The following is a 22,710-nucleotide window of genomic DNA, read 5'->3' as shown; positions in this document are numbered from 1 at the left end:
GAATTGAGAAATACTATCAATCTATCTAATCTCATTATTATAATTTTAATAAATTTTTACATAAAATATAATAAATAATTCAATTTTTTTTTATCTAAAACATGAAACCTAACCTCACTCTTCCTTTTTATTATTACAAAGAGAAAATACCAATTGAATTACAATTTAATCAGTGATCTATATTAATTATTAAGTGTGATAAAATACTAATGATGCCGTGTTTTTATTTTATCTTATGACATCTTAACGTCGGAAATTCTTGATCCACCGGGGGTTGATCATAATTAATCTGTTCCGGTCACGGCAGCACACGTAAAATATGATTGTGACCAACAAAAAAAAAAAAAAAAAAAAAAAAAAAAAAAAAAAAAGGTAATCTTACTCTCGGTTGACTAAAAAGTTGTGCGGTCAACCTCGGAGTGAGTCGACTCGCTATGATGGGCCATCTCTCTCACTCTCTCTCTAGCCTTCGACTCCAACAAATTCAACTTTACAAATCGGCCCGAAGCAAAGAAAGCTTGGCTGCATAAGATTCTTGTGAACCAGATATGTACGTTCCGCCCGCATGCCGCTCTGGAACAGAATGATAATAATCTAAGCGCCCCGCCAATTTCCATCCGAATCACCGTTTCTCGTCTTGGCAACAAAAAGTAAGCTGCGCATTCTCTCTCGCTCTTAATTTTTTCTTTCGATTTCTAAATCTATAAGCATCAAAGAAAGAAATATATAATCTACGCAGACTTTCCCCGAAGCGAATAAAACCTTTGAGTTTTTTCTCCATTCAATCTGAAACGCAAAACAAAAAAAAAACAAAAAAAAAAAAAAAAAAGAAAAGAAAAGAAATTTGTTTCTTCTCAGATTCTGGCATTTGTTTTGTGTTGTCATTGTTATTCTCGGGATTGATGAGAAAAAGGAAATGAAAGAAGCAATGATTCCAGATTATCTGCCCTCTGAGAGGAAATACACGGTGGAGATCTTTTTTCTTAATTCCTTTTGGCGAGAAAAATAGGAGTAATAATGACGATAGATGGAGGAGTGGGAGTTGCCGATATTTTTCTATATTTGGACACGCTCCTGTTAGTTTTATTCTGGAAACCAAGTCCTTAGTGTTAAGTTTGGTAATTGGAAATGGAAAAAGATATGATTCCTTTCTTTTCCTGTTCTCGATTTTCTCGGGAAAGTGCAGAGAAATCGTTACGACGCCGTTTTTCTATCCCAAATAGAAAGTCGTTCTGTTTTTGTTTTCTTTTTAACTGGTTACTCGATGGTGCTACAGGAAGGGGACTAACTTCTCCGAAAGCCTTCAAAACCACAGGGGACTGGGAGTCTGGGACCAGCACCTTTATCTAACAGTGACATTTCATTAATTTTGACAGTTTGCATAATAAATATTTTCTCTTGCCGAAAGCCAGTTTTTTTGTCTTTTTATAAAATTCGATTTCCGTGCTCAGTGCAATGCAACAAATTATACAAATATAGGTACTAGGAAGCATGATAAAAATAAAATGATGCGGCATTTAATTTTGCATTTCGTTATTACATAATCGAGTATGTTGGTTGGTATTTGTACGTTTGATTAGGTGGGAAAAAATGGTGGAGCCGATGTATTACATACGAAAGGCAGATAGTCATGGGTTTAGGTTGCTGGTAATTGTGTAGTTTGTCTGATCTATCAAGGTGTGTACCTTTTTGTTGATGAGTTTGTTGTCTTATTCATTGACCGACTTGTGGCTTTGCGTTGATGATGGTAGGTGTGAATTATTGGAAGGGTAGGCTGTGTGTTTAGTGCTTCGTTGAATTTGAAGGGTATTTTGCATGAAGGGTGGTAAAGGAGACGAAACTGTAAATAAATATAGGAAGTTTAGTGACTGTAAGTGTTGCAGGAAACTGGGGAACACTTCCCGTCCCTACTCGGGGTCAAAGGTGACTGATTGTATTTTCAGAAAGGCAGCATATAACGTGCGGACTTTTGTGATTTGCTTCTTTCTCTTCCATTATAAAAAAGGAGATGGCAATTTTTTCTTGGGTTCTCTTGAGGTTGGGACTTGCTTCCGTGGTATCTTAAAATCCGGGAATGACTAATTGGCCTACAGCGATGGATTATTGACTCCTGCGGTAGTCTTACGGGCCAAAGAGTTGAGAGTTTCTGCTAGTGGGAGGTTGAAATTTTCTCTCTACATATTTTGAGTTGTGTACTTGGGGGGGAACAGGGAGGGCACTTTGACATTGTCTCTGAAAGGCCACTGTTTTTTTCCGTGATTTATCGATCATCTGAATCAGAAGAGATGCCTAGCTCTTCATTGTGCGAGTAATGAAGCTAATGCCTATTCTTGACAGTTATGAGCTTGATTTGTTTTATCTGTCACTTCTTTCTATTGTCTTCTAATAGCATGTTCTTAGCAGGTTGGCGTGGGGTTTGTCAATCACTATAGGAGTATTTTGCGATCACCTCTCTCAGTATTGGTTGCTATAATTCTTTCTGTAGTATCTCAATAAAGTCAACTTTAGTTTCAAGTAACATTTTCAGGAAGCGGTGACCAGTTGCTTTTTGCATCTTTTGAAGAAGGTAGTGTGATATCAATTTATGAGTTCAGTCTTGCTGATGGAGTGGAATGAAAAATCCCCCTCGCAATGGGAGTGGGAGAATCTATTCGTTTGCAATGCAAAAGCAAATGAGAATTCAAAGTTGCAACCAATAGAATGGGCTATGCAAGCAGATCAAGGAATTAACCCTGGATGCTTTTATTCATCTGGGGGTGGTGGGTCTGATCCAGAGTTGGGACATGCTTCTCTGTCAAATAGCTTCAAATCAGCTTCAGTAGATTCATATTCAATTGGTGAAAGTAAGACATCCAAGCTCACTCTTGAGACCTTTAGAGATTTCCCGAAAGATTTTCACAGGAAGAAAAAACTGGCCAAGATGGAGACAAATGGAACTTCTCCAACAATTGAGCTTCCATCTGGCTCTGGTGAGCCATTGCTCAGTCTAAAACTTGGTAAGCCGATGTACTCTGAAGATGCTTGTGTTGGAAACAGTACAGAGACCTCAAAATTTTCTCTGACTTCCATGTCATCAGCAACCGCAGCTAAGAAATGCAAGTCCAGTTGTCAGAGCACACAGACATTGCACTGCCAAGTTGAAGGCTGTAACCTTGACCTCTTGTTGGCTAAAGATTACCATCGCAAACATAGAGTTTGTGAAAGTCATTCAAAATCCCCAAAGGTCATTGTAGGTGGTCTGGAACTTCGGTTTTGTCAACAGTGTAGCAGGTAAATGCTTCTTATAAAATGGTAGTTATATGTCAGAACATATTGAAATCCAGCAACAATTTGTTATTGATGATTTTATCAGTAGTCACTCTTTTATCTGAAGTCTCTTGGTCATTAATAATTCCACTCGTGTCCTGATTCATAACCAATCAACATTAGCTTCAAGTCCTAGCTCACAACTTTAATACTAGTATCCACATTGTTTTTAATGCCGAAGGTTCCACAGTCTGTCCGAGTTTGATGAAAAGAAGCGAAGCTGTCGCAGGCGTCTTTCTGATCATAATGCTAGGCGACGCAAGCCACAGCCAGAAGCAGTCTGTTTAAATCCAGCAAGGCTGTCTTCATCAATTTATGGTGCTGTTTTTAAACTTGGAATTAAACTTTTCCTTTTTTCTTTTTTTCTTTTCTCAATATAGAGTTACCTGGACTAAGTTATCATATGAGCATGCATAATACACATTATTATTAGTTTTGAATCCATGCATTAAGGTGATTTCATTGACAGGTTGTGATATAATTATTTCAACTCAAATGTCTTTTGATACAATGTTCAACTGTTCCATTGGTGAATTCGTAGCTTTGTGTTGCTTTTTGGATGCATCTAATTTAAACATAGCATGTCAAGTGTCACATAAATTTCTGCATTTATGGACCCCAAAGAAGTCTCTCCTTATTTTCTCCTTATTTTTTTCAAATTGTAGGGAAATTGAATTTAGTAACTATTAAAGCAAATTCACAAATTTCTTGTATAAAGAAGTTTTATTCTTAACAAACTCATCAAACTTGCCTGTTTATCCCACAAAAAACCTCATCACATTATCCAAATCGGACCATAAACACCTGCAAAAGGCTATTCTAAACAGTTTTCAACATTTTGAAAAGAAACAGCAACGGAAAACTCCCCCAAACAAAAACTCTTTCCCACATAATCGATATCCCACAAAAAGCTCATTTAGATTCTGAACACCACTAATCTACATGTTGACAACCCACGAACTCCAAACTTCACCATGCATGATATGCTCCATTTTTCATTTACCGTAGACATAATATAAGCCTTCCATCATCTAAGCAAATTCCTCATCCTTGGCCGCTTCTTTTCCAATCTCAAGCACCTAGCGTTCCATGACAATAGCTAAGGCTTCATATAAAACCATGAACACCCCTCCTCTTATTCTTGTCCTGACTGAACTACTCCCTTAGAAATTGTAGTTAATTTTTTTTTTTTTTTATAAGTAAACGATTATATTGATATGAATAGGCATAGCCCAAGTACACAAGATGGTATACAATTCAAATTGTAGTTAATAGAGCATATTGATTGCTTTAACTCTCTACTAACCTGGCTCAGGGTTGCAGGTTTCGGATTAAGAGCCAAATCATTATGATAGGTCTCACTTCAATGATTTTGAACAAGGCCATTAGCTCCTCTTCAAACCTTTCGCAAGCAATCCCCCCGGAATGACTGAAACCCTTCACTTTCGGTAAGATTGAATCTAATTCCACTACACCTATGCCTCTTGAACTCGTTTGGTCAGAAGGCCAGCAAATTTCAGAGGCTCGCAGTTAAGTGGTTCCTCTAAAAATGGCCCCTTACCTGAAAACGAGACCTGCTCCATAGAGATCATGCCTGGCCAAGAAATCCAGGCACTGTGGAGAGTCACCAAATCTCTGTCAACCACAAAGATCAATCTTCCAAAACTCAAACCCACTTTGGCAATTTAAGCTGGAGTAATGAAGGGATCCTTGACTTGCAAAACCACCCACTTGTCTCAGCGGCTGCTCTGTTGTCTCAAATGCTGGTCCAATAGTAGTTAAGCCCATGTCTACTTTTTATTTATTAACTCAAGCACCTCCTCACTTTTGCTTGAAATGCCCCTATGAGATACAATAGGTCATATGTTGCCTTAAACCAACCAGTGCTTCCAAATCCCCAAATCCGACAAATGGCCTTGAGAAACTCGAATAGGCCCTACTCTGTTTCTCTCGCCAATAAAAGACTGGAAGAAATCAACCTCTTAATGAAGCTTTTTTGTGAAATGACTCCAATTGATAATAAATCTATCACGACTGCCACCTCCTACTCTATTTCTGTTTCAGTCACGTGAATATTTAACAAACTTTGAAAGTTCTCCAGCCTGAGTCAGAACTTCTATTATGACCAACAACCAAACAAGGCTGACTCTGCCCATGAAAACTCCCTCAACATCCTATAGTAATTCAAAGGACTGAAATATCTTTATTGGGCATAAATACAAAGGACTTTGCAACAAAAGCTGGATCAATTACCCCATAATCAATAAGAAGGAAAAGATTATATGAAATTTAAACACAACTCAGAATACCTGGGTCAAAGAATCATAAAGAAAAAGAGGAGAAAAGGAGAGAGGTTGCTGATGGTTGGAAAAGGTTTTTCAGTTCTTGATAATATAGTTGTACTTATCAAAAGGGTACCTTTAGTCTCAATTAGACCAGTGAAGCAACATATTAGTAACCTCTTCATTTGACAAAGTGTTTGGCAGTTGGAAATTGTATATTTAGAGGCATTGAGGAACAGATATCTCTTAGGTGATTTCCAACTATTCCAAACCTAAAATAGAGTTCCATAAAACTCTAGCAACCTCACAATGAAGTAAGAGATGATCGTCCTTTTTCCACTTCTCTTACATATGCAGTACCATCAACCATGATAACATGTCGCTTACTTAAGTTGTCCACTGAGGATCTTTCCTAAAGAAGTTGTCACTCTCTACCTGAAAAGACTCTTAAAGGAGCCTTGTTCTGCTATCTATTCTTTCATAGGAAAGAGTAGCTATCACGAGGAGACAAGGCATTATAGAATGATCTTGCATCGAACACCCCTAGCTTATGTAATGCCCCAATGGAAGGCCCAAACCACATGGCCTATACTTAAAAATGACTAGTCAATGATACAATTGGAGCCTCATTGGAACCTTATAAAGAATAAGAACTTCTTCTTTCCAAGTAATGTGGGATCTCATACATCACCTACCATTATCCTTATCATATGGGGTTTCACAATCTTCCCTCCTCGTCGGGCCAGTCCATCATAGGTGGCACTGCTCAAATCCCACATTTATGGTTGGGGTAGGCTTTGCTACCATTTGTAACGCCCTGATGGTAGGCCCAAACCACATGGTCTATGCTGCAAAAGGACTAGTCAAATGATACAATTAGAGCCCCATTAGAACCTTATGAGCAAGAACTTCTCATTTCCAAGCAATGTGGGATCCCATACACCACCTACCATTATCCTTATCATGTGGGGGTATCACAGCTTAAAAGTGGCCCAACAGAGTTTAACTTAGAAAAAGGGTCATGCATTTTTAACTGCCAGTTACTAGCACAATTTCTACTGTGCAGTATATGAGTTACTTTGTGATAGATGCCCTGCAGAATAGGGTCCTTTGAACAGTTTAATGATAAAAACAATATAAGGTAAAATCATTATTGAAGCAAAATTCATTGGGTTTTTTATTGTGAGTACCTCACAGATGGGAAGCAGCAGATGAACCTTGCCTTTGACAGAGTCCCACTTGTTTACACAAGTGCTTCTGTTAGTTCAACATGGGAGCACATATGCAGCTCCAAGTTTACCCAAACAAAAGAGTATCCTCTGAAGCCTGAAAAAACAAGCGACACTGATATACAGCTGCATTTTCCCCGCAATGAAATGCCATGTGCCATCACTGCAATCTGTGATGATTCCAGTAGGCTTCTGTCATCCAAGGGTACCGTAGGTGAGGATCTCAACCCAGGTTCGTTTCTTTCTTCCTTATAGAGAGCTTAGCTTTATGATATTTTAATTTGATTTTAGATTAACTTCAGAAAGGGTATTGATTGCCAGACTTTGCTTACACCGTTGTATAGGCTTAAAATCTTTCCATGTTAGAATTTGCTTGTTTGATTACATAATAATTATCGTGCAGACTTGAATGGTCGTTAGAAAAAGTAGAATAAATTTTATTTACCACATGAGAGATAGCCTTTAGTACTTGTTCATTCCAAGTCTTTAACAATGCGTTTAGTGTATGGGTTAGGATAAAATTTGGAGTTACTTGGAAGTGATAGGAAGACCACTACTGCCAAGCCATATTGACAAATCCTTCAATTACTTTTTTGATGGGTAAACAATATTTTATTGAAAGATAATAATAGGCATAGCCCAACTACACGAGACATATAGAAGAACATCACCTAAGCATGATTATTTAGTGATACTAGAAAGTAATGAATGATCAGGCCATTACAGTCAATTTGTAATTGACCAATGGAATAGTGTTAAAAATGAACGTTCTAAGCTCATCCATTGACCGCTCTCGATCTTCAAAACTTCTTGCATTCTTCTCCCCCTAAAGACACCACCATAGGCATATCGGTGCCATCTTCCATATTGCTGCAATATGTTTATTACCATGAAGACCTCTCCAATTCGCTAGAAAACTAACCACCCTTCTCAGCATCACCTAAGCTGACCCCACTCTAGCTAAAAAGTTCTTCCATAGGGTCATGGCAATCTCGCAATGGAATAGTCAATGATCAACTTAATCCCCACTCTTTTTGCTCATGCAACACTAATCCATAACAGTGATCCGCCATTCCCTTAGATTCTACACATTGAGGATCTTCCATACAAAGAATGTTGTACTTAGGGAAACCTTGTCTTCCAAGTGTTCTTCCACAGGAATGGATTTATATTTTGTGTAATGAGAAACTTGTAGTAAGAACGGATGGTGAACTCCCCCTTCTAAGAAGGATGCCAAAAAGTCTTGTCTGCATCTCCCCCCACTCTATAGAGTACACAGTTTTGTAGAACTCGTGAATGCATGAATTTCCCAATCTTGTGCGGCTATGAAGATTGTGATATTCCACTAAGGAAACTTGTTGGAATATTTTAAAAGATCTGTGATTGAGGCTCCTGCATCCCTGCAATTTGTAGATTTCTGGGTATGCTTCCTTGAGGGCCCTAGACAAAACCTTCAATTATTAACCACATTCTCAAATTTAAAATACTTACTGCCTACTTGAATGCTTCCACAATCCAGAATAATGAGAAAGCAATTTGAGCTATGTTTGGTAATATTGTTTTTTTTTTTTTTTATAAGTAAACGATAGTATTAATAAGAATAGGCATAGCCCAAGTACACAAGATGGTATACACAAGGTAACGCCTATCTAGGAAGAAGAAAAGGAAACAAGAAAGTCATGGATACCAAGGCCATTAAAATCAACAGCTATGGCCCATAGAAATAAAGTTCTAACAAAGAGTGATCTAATATCTTCTAGAGAGCATTCCTTGTCTTCGAATGTCCGGTCATTTCTCTCCTGCCATAAGCACCACAGGATACATATAGGCATCATTTTCCACACTGATTTAATTTGTGGAGCACCTCCAAGATTTGTCCAACTAGCCAAGAACACAGCCATTGTGGCGGGCATTACCCAGGCTAGCTCTATTTTGTAGAACACATCATTCCATATCGCTCTAGCAACCTCACAATGCAGTAGAACATGATCCACAATCTCGCCACTCTTCTTGCACATACAGCACCAATCTATTATGGTGACCCCACGTTTCCGTAAGTTATCCACTATCAAAATCTTCCCTAGAGAAGCCAACCAAGCAAAAAATGCCACTTTAGGAGGCGCCTCCTATTTCGCCAAATCCTCTTCCATGGGAATTTATTATCCTATGAATGTGTGAGAGATTTATAGAAAGAGCAAACCGAGAAAATGCCTTTACCTGCTGGTATCCACCACATCCTATCAACTCCTTGAGTGCTCAGTCTCATGGATTATAGAAGACGAAAAAAAACCTCGAATCTATCAACCTCCCAATCTTGGGCAGCTCTACTAAAGTTCACATTCCACTATACTTGGTCCCCGGATATCACCATAACATCAGCCAGCTTCTTTTTCACATGCAATCCTGAAAACTGAGGGGAATGAGTTCTTAAAGGCATTATTTCCACACCATAGGTCACTCCAGAAGTTAATTCTAGAGCCATCTCCCAACACAAGTCTAGTTAAGGAAACTGCTCTTCCCAATCAAAGAACACGGGAAATCTATTAATTTTAGACCAAGAAGGATTGCCTTGATTGTTATAGACCATATGAAAGAACCTCCAACAAGAGGAGTATCCTTAAGATCCTGCTCAAAACTGAAATTTGGGAACTCCACTTTAGCTAAGCAAAGATGAGGTTGACCCATCTTTAACTTGGAAACTGATTGACATGACATTGAAATCCCAACCATGCACTACGACACTTCCACAAACTACAAGGACTAGTCAGCTCCTCCAACAGATACTTTTTTGTCTCCATCGGAATTTGGCCCATCAACTCCTACAAAAGTCCACCACGAAGCTATCTCCCATACTTGTAAAAGAACAAAGACAGTAAATTCCCCTGCTCTCTTCCAATTTTTCCACCACCCTATTGGACCCACAAACAAAATTCAACCGGACAAATCCATCCCATGTGATCAATGGCGGATCAAGAATGGCTCGTTTGTTTTCAGAGATGAGATGAGTTGAGATTAAAGTTAAAAAGTTGAATAAAATATTATTAGAATATTATTTTTTGTTTTGGGATTTGAAAAAGTTGAATTGTTTATTTTATTTTGTGTGGGGATTTGGAAAATTTGTAATGACGAGGTAAGATGAGATTAGATGTTCTCTGAAAACAAACGAGGCTAATTTTTTTGGGAGACAAATTAGCATTAAAATAATTAAATAATCTTCTATGTATGTTCTATAATGTATATCCTACTATTTATGATACACAAATTTATAAAAATGATATGAGATACGAAAAATTAAGAATATGTTTATATATAATGCACATTTATAATAACTAAAGATAGATCAGAGTTTAATTTCTCTAACAAAAACTTGTATGCTCAACTTTAATTACAAGGAAAGATAAAAAAAATTAAGAAAAAATGAAGAGAAGTCATATGTAGAAAAGATAAATATAATAAAACAAGTCTTGAAGAAGATTCCAAAAAGAATACAAAATGATTATACACGGAGTGTTTTAATTTATACAAATCAGGGTCCCACAAGCTCCATGCAATGCTTCTAGATGATTTCCAATTTGTTTCCTGCACACGAACAATATCAACCTTCCATTCCCAAAGAAAATTTTCAATTGTAAGGCACTTGTCAGCCTCATTCAAACCTCTAGCATTCCAAAATAGTATCCAGAAAAGTTCTCCCCTTGGTGCGGCCACTGCACCAGAATTTTGTTGAGGTTCTGGTGCAGTGGCTAATGCCTGCCTTTTCCAGTGGTTTAATGTTAAACCTTCCACCATTGTCTAAAGGTGTGCATGTTACACAGTTTATGACTATTTTGCAGGCTTAGAAGAACCCATGATCTTCACGGAGCAGGAATCAACCCGAGATTTTCGGTGTGCTCTCTCTCTTCTGTCAACCAATTCCTGGGGTTCACGTGAGTCGAAACCAGCTCTGCACCCACATTCCAACCATGCAATTCATTCTAGTACGCCGCAGCCTGCAATGCAGGTGATCCAAGGGTTCCCAAATGCTTTGTCGGACTCTCGAGCTCACACCTTAGGGTCTCCAAATAATGGGATTACCGATTTTCAAGACTTCCAGCTGTTCAGATCACCATACGAGTTCGGCTTTCATTCCAACCAGCCGAATTGACCTCTCAAAAACCTGGTACTGGTGGGTTAACAGACTAGTAACTTTTTATTTCTTTTTCCTTCGGCGGTTAATGGACTTGTAACTGTTTGCATGCAGACTGGCCCATCCGACTAGTCTGGGAGTTCCATCTCCATGGCCCAAAGTTTCTTCCATTTTCTTCTGTTTTTCTCTTTGTTTTCAATCGCATATTCGAAATTATCTTACCATTAACAAAATATGTATGAGACATATTGCAAAGTGACTTGACGTTCAGTTATCCTCTAAAATAAATTTGCTGGTGCAGAAACAGAAGCAGAAGCATTGCGAGCAGAGGGTGAGATTATTTAAGGCAAACTGTAACACCCTTTTAACATCCAGGGGATTTCGAAGTAGCAGAGATAAACACTTTTAGTTCTTCCACTCACTTTTCAAGGTTCATAGATTTCAACCCTTTAATTTACCAAGTATTTGTAACAAAATTCTGACTAATCATTGAAGGTGTACATGCTCTCAACAAGAATTTTTTAGCAAGTGAACCTTAAATAATTCAATAGACAGCCCTAAGAGAGAAGATTTATGCCCTTGTTTTAAAGTAAAGAGCGGTCCAATTCCTACGGCATCTGATCACTAAAGTTGTGAAACGGAAAGATTCAATTTTTCATTTTTTCTAATAGGGTTAAGAGGCGGCGGAACTACATGTCAAGGTCCCACACGAAGTTTTAAGAAATTAATAGAAAGTAAATTTGTCGAGGCTCTTTTATAAAGGAGACTTACAGAAATTAACTTTGCCCTCTCAAATATATATATATATATATATATATATATATATATATTTTTTAATAGTCTGGCCCCGCCATATTAAGCTTTCTTTCTTGTTCCAACTCTGCTTTGCTCGGGTTATACTTACAATAATCGTGGAGGTTCTGATGATCAACAGTGAAGTCATAATGAACCCTTTGCCCGGGCTGTGATGCGAGAACACCGAGCATCTACAGACACAATCACAATACCAGCCAGCCATAAAAGTTGCACTCGTGCTCATGGGTTTATCCGTCACCGTCTCTCTTTAGCGACCCTATTCAGCTATATTCACTTATTCAGTCAATGACACCAGACAACATCTACCCAAAAGCCCAACTTTAAAACCTACTTTTGCTCATCACCTGAAACTCAGCTTTGCAGACTTGTACGTGCACAAAAATCTTTTTTATTAGCATGTGCACCAAACTAGAATTATAATTTCAAAGAAACAGCACCATGATTCGTGCACATAGATGTCGTGCCAGACCAGGTACTCAAGCAGGGAAACCAGGCTTAAGACCAGTTGTTCCGCTACTGCAAATTAAAATAACTAAGTGTCTTAAAGGAACTGCTCTACAAAAGAAAGACACTCAAGTAACACCAAAATGGCACCCAGGAAATCGATCTTACTGAAAAGTAGGGGCACGATAATATGCCATCTAATCAGAGATTCAAAACGTCAACCTGGATCACATAGAACTTCAACAGGATTGTGATGCACCATGGCATGCACATCATTTCACACTTCAAACAGTAAAGTAGTCACACAGAAAAACCCTAAAAGCCAATGGTAGGTATGAAATCCTAATCTTGTGCCAGGGAAAGAACGGACCAAGAGAGCCAGAGAAAACACGAGGACCCCAAACTGACGTCACATGCATATCTAGGTATTAAGACAACTTTAACTGAAACATCTGACTTAATATTCAGGCAACAAATTCTGACCGCTGATAACTTATCTAACATGCCCACTGGGATAAATGAGCTGATTCGAAAAGTTACAAATCCTAACTACAGAAACCAGAACCAACCTGTAAATCCTTGCCCAGATCAAACTGGCTGACACAATCCATCAAGAACCATTCATAGAGACCACAAATACCATTGCAGTTAATACAACCTGACACAGATCATGAGAACGTAGAGTAACTCGACAACCGCAGCAACATGAGGACGACAAGACTGACTTTCAGACACCCATATTGAGCAATGCTGGACGACAACTCTGGACCTTCTCAACCCTCAAACATGTCCTAGTACTCACTGGAACAGTAGACAATTGCAAATTAACAGATGCAGTGAAGAAATAAAAAAAATAAAATTAAACACAGTTGAAAGAGAAGAAAAACAGTGGGGGGCAGGAGAGAGAGAGAGAGAGAGAGAGAGAGAGAGAGAGAGAGAGAGAGAGACGTAATCCTTACAAGGGATTAAATGTAAAATAGACTGTTCACCACGTTTGTTATGTGTATACAAAATATTATAAAGCCTAGAAACAATTCCAAGCAACAAGTAGAGACACAGAGAACATGTCACACAACAAACCTGGTTATTTTCATCTGGCGTTGGTGAAGGGGACTTGCTTGAATCAACTGGTTTGTCAGCCCCACAATTCTGTCTATTGCACTTGGTTCTAAATGGATAATTTATGTTATTACATTTCTCACACTTCCAGCTTCCCTCGGGCATCTTTTGTTCTGAAAGCAACATGTAAATGAGTATCAAAAGTTGCAACAAAAATACTAGCAACAGTTGTAGGTCCAAAAGGAGGGAAAGGCATTTAATGGCCAAGGTGCATCCAATCAACTTACTAGAATTCTTGTCAGATTTAGGGGCCTGTATATGCAAGAGAATGGATTATACATCAAATAGATAATGCTAAAAAAGAAAAAAAAATCAAAACTAAAAAAAATTGAATTGTGTGGTAAATTATGGTGCCAATTGCCAGTTAAGCCTAAAAACATAAGGAGCATGACATGGTGTGGTAAGCAGCACTTACTTGGGATCCAGGCTTTGGTGTGTTGCACTTTCTCATGTTACAAACCGTTCTAAATGAAAAGTTGATATTTCCACATTTCGGACATGTCCAATCATTATCACGTGTTGCATCTAGAGGTGCATTTAAAAAGGAAGAGAGAAAAAATTAGTTCACAAGGAAGCTGCCAAAGTACACTGATAATTTTTTAAAGGCATTCATCAACAGCCTAAAGGTGACAAACCTGCACCTTTCTTTTGGGAATTATCCTCTGGAAAAAATCCTGGCCTTGGTCCCTATGCAAGTGAAAATGCTCATTAATTCTAACATCTACATGCAGTCAATTCCACATAAGGTTCAGCAGAATCAAGAAAAAGCTCAATTAGAGAAGAAAACTACAGCACAACATATGCATGCCATCTATTTATTTTATATTTTATTGATAAGTAACATGCCATCTGTTTGTGTTTCTAGCATAACTGTGCATGCAAAACATCGAAAGAGGGACGGATTTGAAAGCCACTTGTAGACAGACTTCACAACAATGCATTGCAGAACTAATCGTAACAAAAATAACTCAAAACTGATGGCATGCTTGAAAACAATCACAGCACAAAATGAAATTCTGATAATCTATCATATAGAAAAAGATAACATCAAAAGCAGGACGCATTTGAAAGCCACATGTAGAGAGGCTTTTCGTAAAAATGCATTGCAGAACTAATCATAACAAAAATATGTCAAACTGATTGCACACTTGAAAAGAATCACAGCACAACATGAGATTCTGATAATCTATTATGTAGAAAAAGATAGGATTAAGGGTTGCATAAGTCTCCAGAGTTCCCAATCCTAACAATGGAGTAATCTTTGCAACATACCATGGTGCCAGGGCCAATAGGCATACCCAGGCCATAACGATCCATCAGAGGGGGCATACCATACATCCCACCTGAAAAAGGACACAGAAGAAAACGGAAAGAAAGTATAAATAATTAAGAATAGACACAATCAGAAAGTAGATTATTAAATATTAAAGGTCTTCAAGATCCTCACATCATGCCCTCCAAACTATTTTTTTTTTTAATAAGTATCATGCCCTCCAAATTATGAGAGATGAAGCCATCCAATATAAAAGTATATGGCCTGTGTCTATTACACAAGGGGATTATAAACTTAGAAGGAATTGAAATTTATGACAAAATCTAGCTTACACAAGGAGCTTTCTCATAATTAAATGCATACGCACGCACATCAACATCAATAGAAAGATGAATGACAGTGTCCAAAATATCAATTTTTTTTATATATATAGGTAGTATCCAAAATATAATTACAACTTAATGGACATGGAACAATAGCAACATGGCCATAATGGAGTCAAAACAATGAATTAGTTAGAACTTCATTTTTTTGTATAAGTATGAATTAGATGGAACTTAAATTAGGAAAGGATGACTGTAAACTCGAATAATAGAACAAAGATAGCATAATACCATTTCCCATCATAGATCCACTTGAGTAAGGTGTTGGTCCAGACATATGTAGAGGTCTGAAAGGACTGCCAGCAGAAAGGCGGCTGCCATAGTTGTAGTATGCTGAACCACCAGAATATGGTACATCGTATGGATGAATAGACGACCCATTGAAAAGAGAAGAACCATAGGGTGGCACACCCAGATACATTGAAGATGGTGCACCTGAACCTATATAAGGAGCTGAGGATGTGTAGCCCTGTGGAGCTTGCACAGGCTTGGCAGCAGATTTCTGGAAAGATAGAGCACCATATTACAACTTTTTAAAAATATCCGACAATTGAAATTTTTTTTTTATTGGCACCGGGTGTTCGGGAACAGCATCCCAACTAATCCTGGGGGTGCATAGGCCCTCAGCAAGGAGTTTCCCGCAAGTGCACCTCGGGTAATTCAAAGGAAAAATCCCCTAGTCTGAAAGCCCCTAGGAATTGTTTGCACCCAAGAGGATTCAAATCTTAGACCTAGAGGGAGCATACCATGAAGACCAAGGCCTTTACCACTTGAGCCAGGCCCTAAAGGTTACCGACAATTGAAATGAAATGAACACAAACCAGGAAAAAACAAAGTTGGAAAGGTGAAACAAAATCAACAGTCAACCACGAAACACTTCGCAACAACCTAATCAACAAGATCACAATGTGCCTTACAAAATCATAGCTAAAAAATAAAGGCTGCATTACACAGAAAGAAAGAAGCCACTTTCATCACAGCCAAAATAAAATAAAAATCATATTATCCTAAAATATCGTAAAGAGTAAGTTATAGAATAAAGATGGACACTTCCAACAATAAAAGACTATCTTGTGACTTGCTCAAATATTCTATCTCTGAATTGACCACAGCTACGCTGTCATCTCTAAGAGTTTAAATTGTGCAGTCTGATCAAGGAATGTAGGCCACCAGTGACCAGCCTCCTCTTAGTAAGGCACCTTTGGGCGGAGCTTTCTGGATCAACTATCTCACTTTCATGAATAAAGCCACAACTCGAATTACTTTTTATTAGTATACCTTTTGCTTTTACTTTTAACATTTACTAGATTGGACACTCTTCAGAGACAAATCCAAGATAGCCCGGACCCTACCCTCCATCAATAGCTGATTCTCCCAAGAACCGATACATTCACCCTTGGGTAGAGTGACCCACATCTCTATTGGTACTACCAGCGGAGGTCCCTCCTTCAATCTCGAAATCTGAACTAAATCCGGACAACAAAACCCTGATCGACAATCAAAATAGAATTCCGAATGTGCAAGAGAGCGCATACTGGAAAATTTTAATTTATAACACTTTCAAAACCAACTTGCGTATTTTTTATTTTCCAATGGTTACATCTTTCATTAATGGAAATCTTTTAATGTAGTGAGTAATAGCTCTAGTTGTTTGCTGTTCAACCTGGGAGCTTCAACGCCCAGAAGTCCCTGCCTTTGATAAGATATAGACCCGAACCCAATGAGACCAATGAGTTGGTTAGTTCTCGTTGCTTTATTTACTAATTAGGTTCCAAAAAATGCAGTCCATGCATTTGAATTGTGCTAAGATGAGGCCAAATTCACAAACAAACACACTTAAAGTCAAACATATATGACACAGCATGAATTTTCATATCGTTAAAGTAGTAAACATATCGGCAACCATGAGATGAAACAATCAAGAAACAGAATAGCATATATTGCATGGAAAAGTGTGCCTACTAACACATGGATAACTGTGTCTTTAACCTAATAAGTAAGCCTCTCAGAGAATTATTAACAAGAGTGACTTGTAAAATCAAGTTGCATTCATTCTAGTTAATATATTGCATAGTGAGTAAATATCTTACTGAGTTATGATCAGCAGGCCTTGGTTGAGTGCAATTACGCATATTGCAAGTTGTTCTGAATGAAAAATTGACATTCCCACAGCTAGGGCAGGTCCAATCATCTTCCCTACGACTTCCTGCAAACCAAATATCAATAGATGCATCCCATTATCAGTACCAAAAAAGCAATAAAAATCAATACCTAATCTAAACAGTTAATGTTTATTACATCCACTTTCTCATAAAAGCATGAGTATGTCAATAACCATTTAAATAAAAAATATCACCAGGCACAAATTTACCATGGCTGCTATTGGGGTGTGTATGCATAACTGCATATCTAGATCTTACCAACTGTTTACAGACTTATTAGCATATTGATAATATCATTCCCCACCCCTTGTTTATGGGAGGAGGAGATGCAATTTGGCACAAGGAATGTTGCAAAAATTAAAAAAAAGAAAAATCTTCAAATATGGCTGACCAGAACACAGTAAAGACCATCACTAACAAGCACTATAATAATTGAGTCCTCATATCTACTGCATGTACGACACCATTAGCATACCAATTTTTTTTCCATGCCCATACCTCATGTCCAGTGTCCTACATACTAGGATTTCATTATTTTATTTGTATGACCAATATGATCAATGAACCATCTATATTGAACACAATTACGTGGATATGATCACATAGAAATCCATACCATCCAACAGATTAAATTTCAATCTAGACACGAAATCAGATAGATTACGGCATCAAGATTCCTCAAGTTTATCTATAACCTGTGATTGGTGATCTGTAACATCCTAGCCACAAGCCACACTTTTAACATGATCTGTGAACAATACTTGGCAACGATCTATTGTAGGCCCATAGAACCACATTTGGTAGATGCATTGGTCAACGTAACTCCCAAATTCAGCCAATTCAATACATTATTCACAAGTCCCATACTCCAATTGGCTTCTAAAATCATAAAATAAATAGAAGAGGTACTTATCAAAAAAATAAATAGAAGAGGTGGTACATTGCAACACACAAAAACTCAATGGCGTTCATCGATGGGAATATCATATGCATTTAGATAAACAACAAACTTGAATAGTTGAACAATCACGTCAAAAGAAAGCCTACCATCAGTTCTAGCACGCTTGGCTGCTGAAGAATTTCTGTTATCAACCTGAAGCACCGAATAAAAAATTACCGACGTGCTCCATAAAGTAATCAAAATTAATTCTGCGCAACAAAACACTGCCTAGGACTACTGTGAGACCGTGAAAAATGTAATTTCAATTTCAATCGCAAAAACATTCAAATGGTTTAAAAAAGACAATCAAGAAATTAAACAAGATAAAATAATCGGAAGGAAAAAGAAAAACCAATTTCCATTACCTATCGAGATATTCATCCTTTAATTTGTAAAAAAATAAAACGTTCAGATGTGCTAGGGTTCCGAAAAACGAATGAGCAGTTAATGAGGGAATGGGACGAATTTAAACGAGAATCACCTGAGACATGGTGAGAATGACGGGAGAGAAAACGGAGAGATCTTGCTCAAATGATTCTTTCTTTCCAATTCCTGCTCTCAAGATTCGAATGCAAGCGAGACGATTCGCCGTAGGAGGCCAAGGCAAGGACAGTGGGCCAAAAGGGAACACAATCAAATCGTCGATGACTCGAAGATGCTAGGGGTTTTTTAGTAAATTAAAGACCACGATTCCTCGAGTCCGAGACTCGTACAAGAAACGCACCGTTTTGAGTGTTTCGCGCCTGGATCAGGAACTGGGAGGCTGTAGAGTCGTACACCGAGCCAGATGGAACTTTTCAAAATATTTATGGTAAAGATTGCTTTGATTTTTATGATCTTGAGGCCTACAAAATGCCACGTCAACGAAAAATTATCATCTCTTTAAACTATTGTTAACAAATAAGGGTCAATGACGTGGGATTTTAAGAGACCAATAGTACGTTTGGATGTTGAAGTGAGTTAAAATGATAAAATATTGTTAGAATATTATTTTTTAATATTATTATTATTTTGCGATTTGAAAACATTGAATTGTTTATTATATTTTATGTTGAAATTTAAAAAAGTTGTAATGATGAGTTGAGATAAGTTAAGAGGAGTTGAAGATCCAAAAAACTTCGTTTGAAAGTTAAACCTATCTCAAGTCATCATTACAACTTTTTCAAATCTCAATATAAAATACAATAAACAATTCAACTTTTTCAAATCCCAAAATAATAATAATATTACAAAATAATATTCTAACAATATTTTATCATCTCAACTCAACTCAGTGCAACATCCAAACGCAGCTTTGGTATATAAATTCATATCAACTCATATCAACTCATCATTACAATTTTTTTCAGATCCCAACATAAAATATAATAAACAATTCAATTTTTTCAAATCCCATGAGTTAAGTTCATTATAAACAGTAGTGAGTTGAGATAGTGAATTAAGTTTTGTGAGGCCCACCTAAAATAAGTTTATATGTGTTTAAATATTAAGATGAGTTTAGATTTATTTATGAAAAGTTGAAAAATATATGAGCCTCGTCAATGATTAAGAAGTTGTTGTAATGATCGAATAATTAATTTATTAAATCTTTTACTAATAAATAACATATGTCAAACATAAATTCCCTCAATGCATGTAAAAAATAATTTCTCACTACTTTTTGTATGCAAATTTTTTTTTACTCGAAATTTATAAAAAAAAATCAAATAAAATAATTATTAATAAAAAGACAGCAGTATCATGCCCACATTTTATTTTATTATTTGTGTACATATTATTTAATTAGTAGAAAAGATTTTGTGCGAGAGAAAAAAAAAAAAAAAAAAAAAAAAAACTCACCCACACTTGGGTTGGTACGAGAGAGACAGAGAGAGGTTTGGTGTATACGATAACCTGATTCGAGCTCAGTCTCATGAGGACATTTTTTTCTAGTTTATGCGAGTCTTCTAGGGATAATAAGATTGGGGAAGGAGATGCTCTTTGACAAGAAAGAGAAACAGAGAAATAGAACAACACGCAATGAGTTAGAAAAAGTTACAAACATCTTTGCTACTTTGTTAGTTGTGGGTCCCGTAGGTTTGGTCAGTCTTAGCTTGAGTGAGGTTCAGTGAAGGCTTGGCTGTGTATTTGGATGTTGAATTAGATTTAAAATTGAACTGCACTCAGATGCTTTCAACATCCAAACGGGACCTTAAATAAAGAGATTAACATTTAGGGTCAAATTGCATGCATGGTAGCTATCACTATAACATATAAGGTTTTTTTGTGGAGCTTTTTTTACTGGGGATATATATTTCGTCGCAAACGCTAGCCAATTAGGATGGCAACTAGATGTTTATCAGGGGCTAATCGAAATGCGGCCGAAAGTTTTTTTTTGCGGCGATAAAATAGCGCAGCAAAAACTAATCACAACAACAGGGCCCATATGCGGCAGTTGCTTAGCCGTAGAGATAAAAGGCTGATGCAGCGAGACTAACTCGCCGCAACTAAGGATTGATTGTGCTGCAATATGCGGCAATTTGTTAAACATGGTAAACCAAACCTTTTGCAGCGAGTTATTCTCGTTGCAAAAAGATTAGGCCCGTTTTACACGACGATCTTCCTCTACCGTTAAATGTTTGGTATATATCACGCAAATTCCACCGAATTTCCACGAGCCCCTGCTGCTAGAATTAGGAATCTCATTTCTACGAACTTGAGGCCGCCACTCCAGCAGATCAGTCTCTCACCTCTTCTCGACAAAATTTAAGCCGTCGATCGCCACCGTGAGTCTGTTGCCTGCTGGCGTAGCCTCATCGTCAATGCAATCTCAGTCTCTCTCTCTCTCTCCTTCGAGCTCTCTCTTACTCCGACCTCTCTCTCTCTCTCCCTATGTTATTAGGCTGTCCCACCGTCTCACCGTACCAGTCCATGGCAATGCGCCACCACCTGCGGTAAGCTCTCTCCTTCTGCCTTTTCCATACTTTCTTCTACGGTAGCTATAAGACTTGGGTAATTGTTATTCAATTTTGCACCCACACTTTTCAACTATCCAATTTCATAATTGTACTATGATATTTTCCCTGATTTAATCTACCCACATGATGAATTGTATGTTATAACTTAGTACAACACAATTGATATAAGGACAGATTTTGGTTCACATTGTTCCTGAGGTTAACCCCTTTAACCAACCAATGTGGATAATGTGGTTGTTTTGTATCTTCAAGATGGACTGAAAAGAAAGAAATCCAATTATCTCAATTTGCCTTTGGGTGCATGAAGAACCTATTTTTATGGCCAATTTTGAACTCAGTAGTGATAGTTATATAAAAGGTGAAATAATTAAATAATGTTTTCTTTGTTCTTGATTTTTATACTCTGTTTTCCTATTTTTTATATACAAAATAATTACAAGTGTATCGTTTTTTACATCTTATATCTATGCTCCAAGGTGCGGTATGTAGGGCAGGACAAGTTTACATATCAACTTTTGCCAAGTCTTCCAATAACGTGTTTTTCTTCTAATTAAAAAAAACCTATCTATTAGAAGTAGAACAAACATTTTCAAAAAGAGTAGTGCTACATACATATACTTATAATTTTACTTACAAAAAATTTACAAAAACTCATTTGTCAGTTTTATTTTGAAATTTAAATTTTATAATTTTTAACATCTTAATAGCTGACACGTAGAGAAGTAAATTTTTATTAAGTACAGTTAGCATTTTTTTAAAAAAAAATGTTTCAACCACTTATTCTTTAGTTATTTAACTGTATTATTAACTTTGGGAGAGTGTAGAATGGATGTTTTGACATTACCTCGATTTGGGCACTGTAATTAGATGTGAGTCTTGTGACTTTGAACTTTGTTCTTTATAGATTTTGATTGTAATTAGTACAATATAGAGATAAAGTTTTTCTTAAATATAGGTTTTGGAATTTTTGTAACCTCTAAGCTGCCTTTTTTTGTAAGTGTACCGTCCATCTTCTATTAAAAAAAGCATTAACGTAAAAAGTTAAAACATCGAGGAGACAATAAATGAATTATATATGAAATCAAATGCGAGAACTATGTATTATGTTATTTATTAGATATTTATTGTAATTTATTATCTCTTTAATTGGTAGCTTAAAATTAGCTATCGAAGGTTATATAATAAGGAGAATGCTTGAGACACGTGCAATTTATAGACACAAGATTAATACGGATACGTAAAAATAATTAATACTCATGCATGCACTAAATATTCATTTATTTGAATTTATTTTTATCTTTTTGAATCCGTACTACTGTGTGTATCACAGCTCAAGATACGAAGGCAGTCGATAATACATCACGATTAATATCAAAAGGGTATAACTTTTACAACAACAACTCACAAAGACTTGATAATTACTGTCAACAAGTAACAAAGAGTATATTATATATTAGCGATGACTGGGTACGTACGTACAGTCCCAGTCATGCATGGCCATTGGCTACATATATATATATATATATATATATATATATATATATATTATATATATATATATAACAAATTAAAAAGACTTGATCATTGAACACGTACAGCAAGATACAGGCAATATTAATGATATATGAAGAGTACTTGAACTTTGAAGTCCTAAAAAGTAAGGTTTGAGCGAA

The 22,710-nt window shown here is 36.9% G+C and overlaps 2 protein-coding genes across 8 annotated transcripts; one reads left to right on the top strand and one right to left on the bottom strand.

The window, feature by feature from the left end:
- Nucleotides 1-384: 384 nt before the first annotated feature.
- LOC121257359 (squamosa promoter-binding-like protein 2) lies at nt 385-11,263 on the top strand. 6 transcript variants are annotated; one of them, XM_041158335.1, is made up of 6 exons: nt 385-650; nt 2,404-2,996; nt 3,078-3,270; nt 3,488-3,624; nt 6,786-7,049; nt 10,651-11,263. In XM_041158335.1, the coding sequence occupies exons 2-6, from the start codon at nt 2,585-2,587 to the stop codon at nt 10,959-10,961; spliced, it is 1,317 nt and encodes a 438-aa protein (XP_041014269.1). In that variant the 5' UTR covers nt 385-650; nt 2,404-2,584; the 3' UTR covers nt 10,962-11,263. The 6 variants fall into 6 exon arrangements, with proteins under 6 accessions (XP_041014269.1, XP_041014267.1, XP_041014266.1 ...); XM_041158333.1 differs by having other exon boundaries at nt 2,404-3,270; nt 10,651-10,976; nt 11,058-11,263; XM_041158332.1 differs by having other exon boundaries at nt 2,404-3,270; nt 10,651-10,982; nt 11,058-11,263.
- A 1,378-nt stretch (nt 11,264-12,641) lies between these two features.
- Nucleotides 12,642-18,850, bottom strand: LOC121257360 (ranBP2-type zinc finger protein At1g67325). Of its 2 annotated transcripts, none has more exons than XM_041158336.1 (10): nt 18,562-18,850; nt 18,188-18,233; nt 17,069-17,184; nt 15,210-15,480; nt 14,595-14,665; nt 13,958-14,009; nt 13,738-13,847; nt 13,550-13,574; nt 13,284-13,435; nt 12,642-13,004 (listed from the first exon to the last, which is right to left on the bottom strand). In XM_041158336.1, the coding sequence occupies exons 1-10, from the start codon at nt 18,568-18,570 to the stop codon at nt 13,002-13,004; spliced, it is 855 nt and encodes a 284-aa protein (XP_041014270.1). In that variant the 5' UTR covers nt 18,571-18,850; the 3' UTR covers nt 12,642-13,001. The 2 variants fall into 2 exon arrangements, with proteins under 2 accessions (XP_041014270.1, XP_041014271.1); XM_041158337.1 differs by having other exon boundaries at nt 13,964-14,009; nt 18,562-18,743.
- Between the last annotated feature and the right edge of the window lie 3,860 nt (nt 18,851-22,710).

This window comes from Juglans microcarpa x Juglans regia, chromosome 3S, assembly GCF_004785595.1.
Source record: "Juglans microcarpa x Juglans regia isolate MS1-56 chromosome 3S, Jm3101_v1.0, whole genome shotgun sequence".
Taxonomy (NCBI): Eukaryota; Viridiplantae; Streptophyta; class Magnoliopsida; order Fagales; family Juglandaceae; genus Juglans; species Juglans microcarpa x Juglans regia.
Note: the sequence above shows the minus strand (reverse complement) of the source record. Positions and strands in the feature narration are given on the sequence as shown.

Bases quoted from the DNA above. Each gene is read 5' to 3' on its own strand.
- LOC121257359 (XM_041158333.1), top strand. From the start codon at position 2,585: ATGAGTTCAGTCTTGCTGATGGAGTGGAATGAAAAATCCCCCTCGCAA. The intron at 3,271-3,487 runs GTAAATGCTTCT...TTAATGCCGAAG, and splicing joins TTTTGTCAACAGTGTAGCAG to GTTCCACAGTCTGTCCGAGT. The intron at 7,050-10,650 runs GTTCGTTTCTTT...ACTATTTTGCAG, and splicing joins AGGTGAGGATCTCAACCCAG to GCTTAGAAGAACCCATGATC.
- LOC121257360 (XM_041158336.1), bottom strand. The intron at 13,575-13,737 runs GTAAGTGCTGCT...TTGCATATACAG, and splicing joins CACCAAAGCCTGGATCCCAA to GCCCCTAAATCTGACAAGAA. The intron at 13,436-13,549 runs GTAAGTTGATTG...TGTTGCTTTCAG, and splicing joins TAAATCTGACAAGAATTCTA to AACAAAAGATGCCCGAGGGA.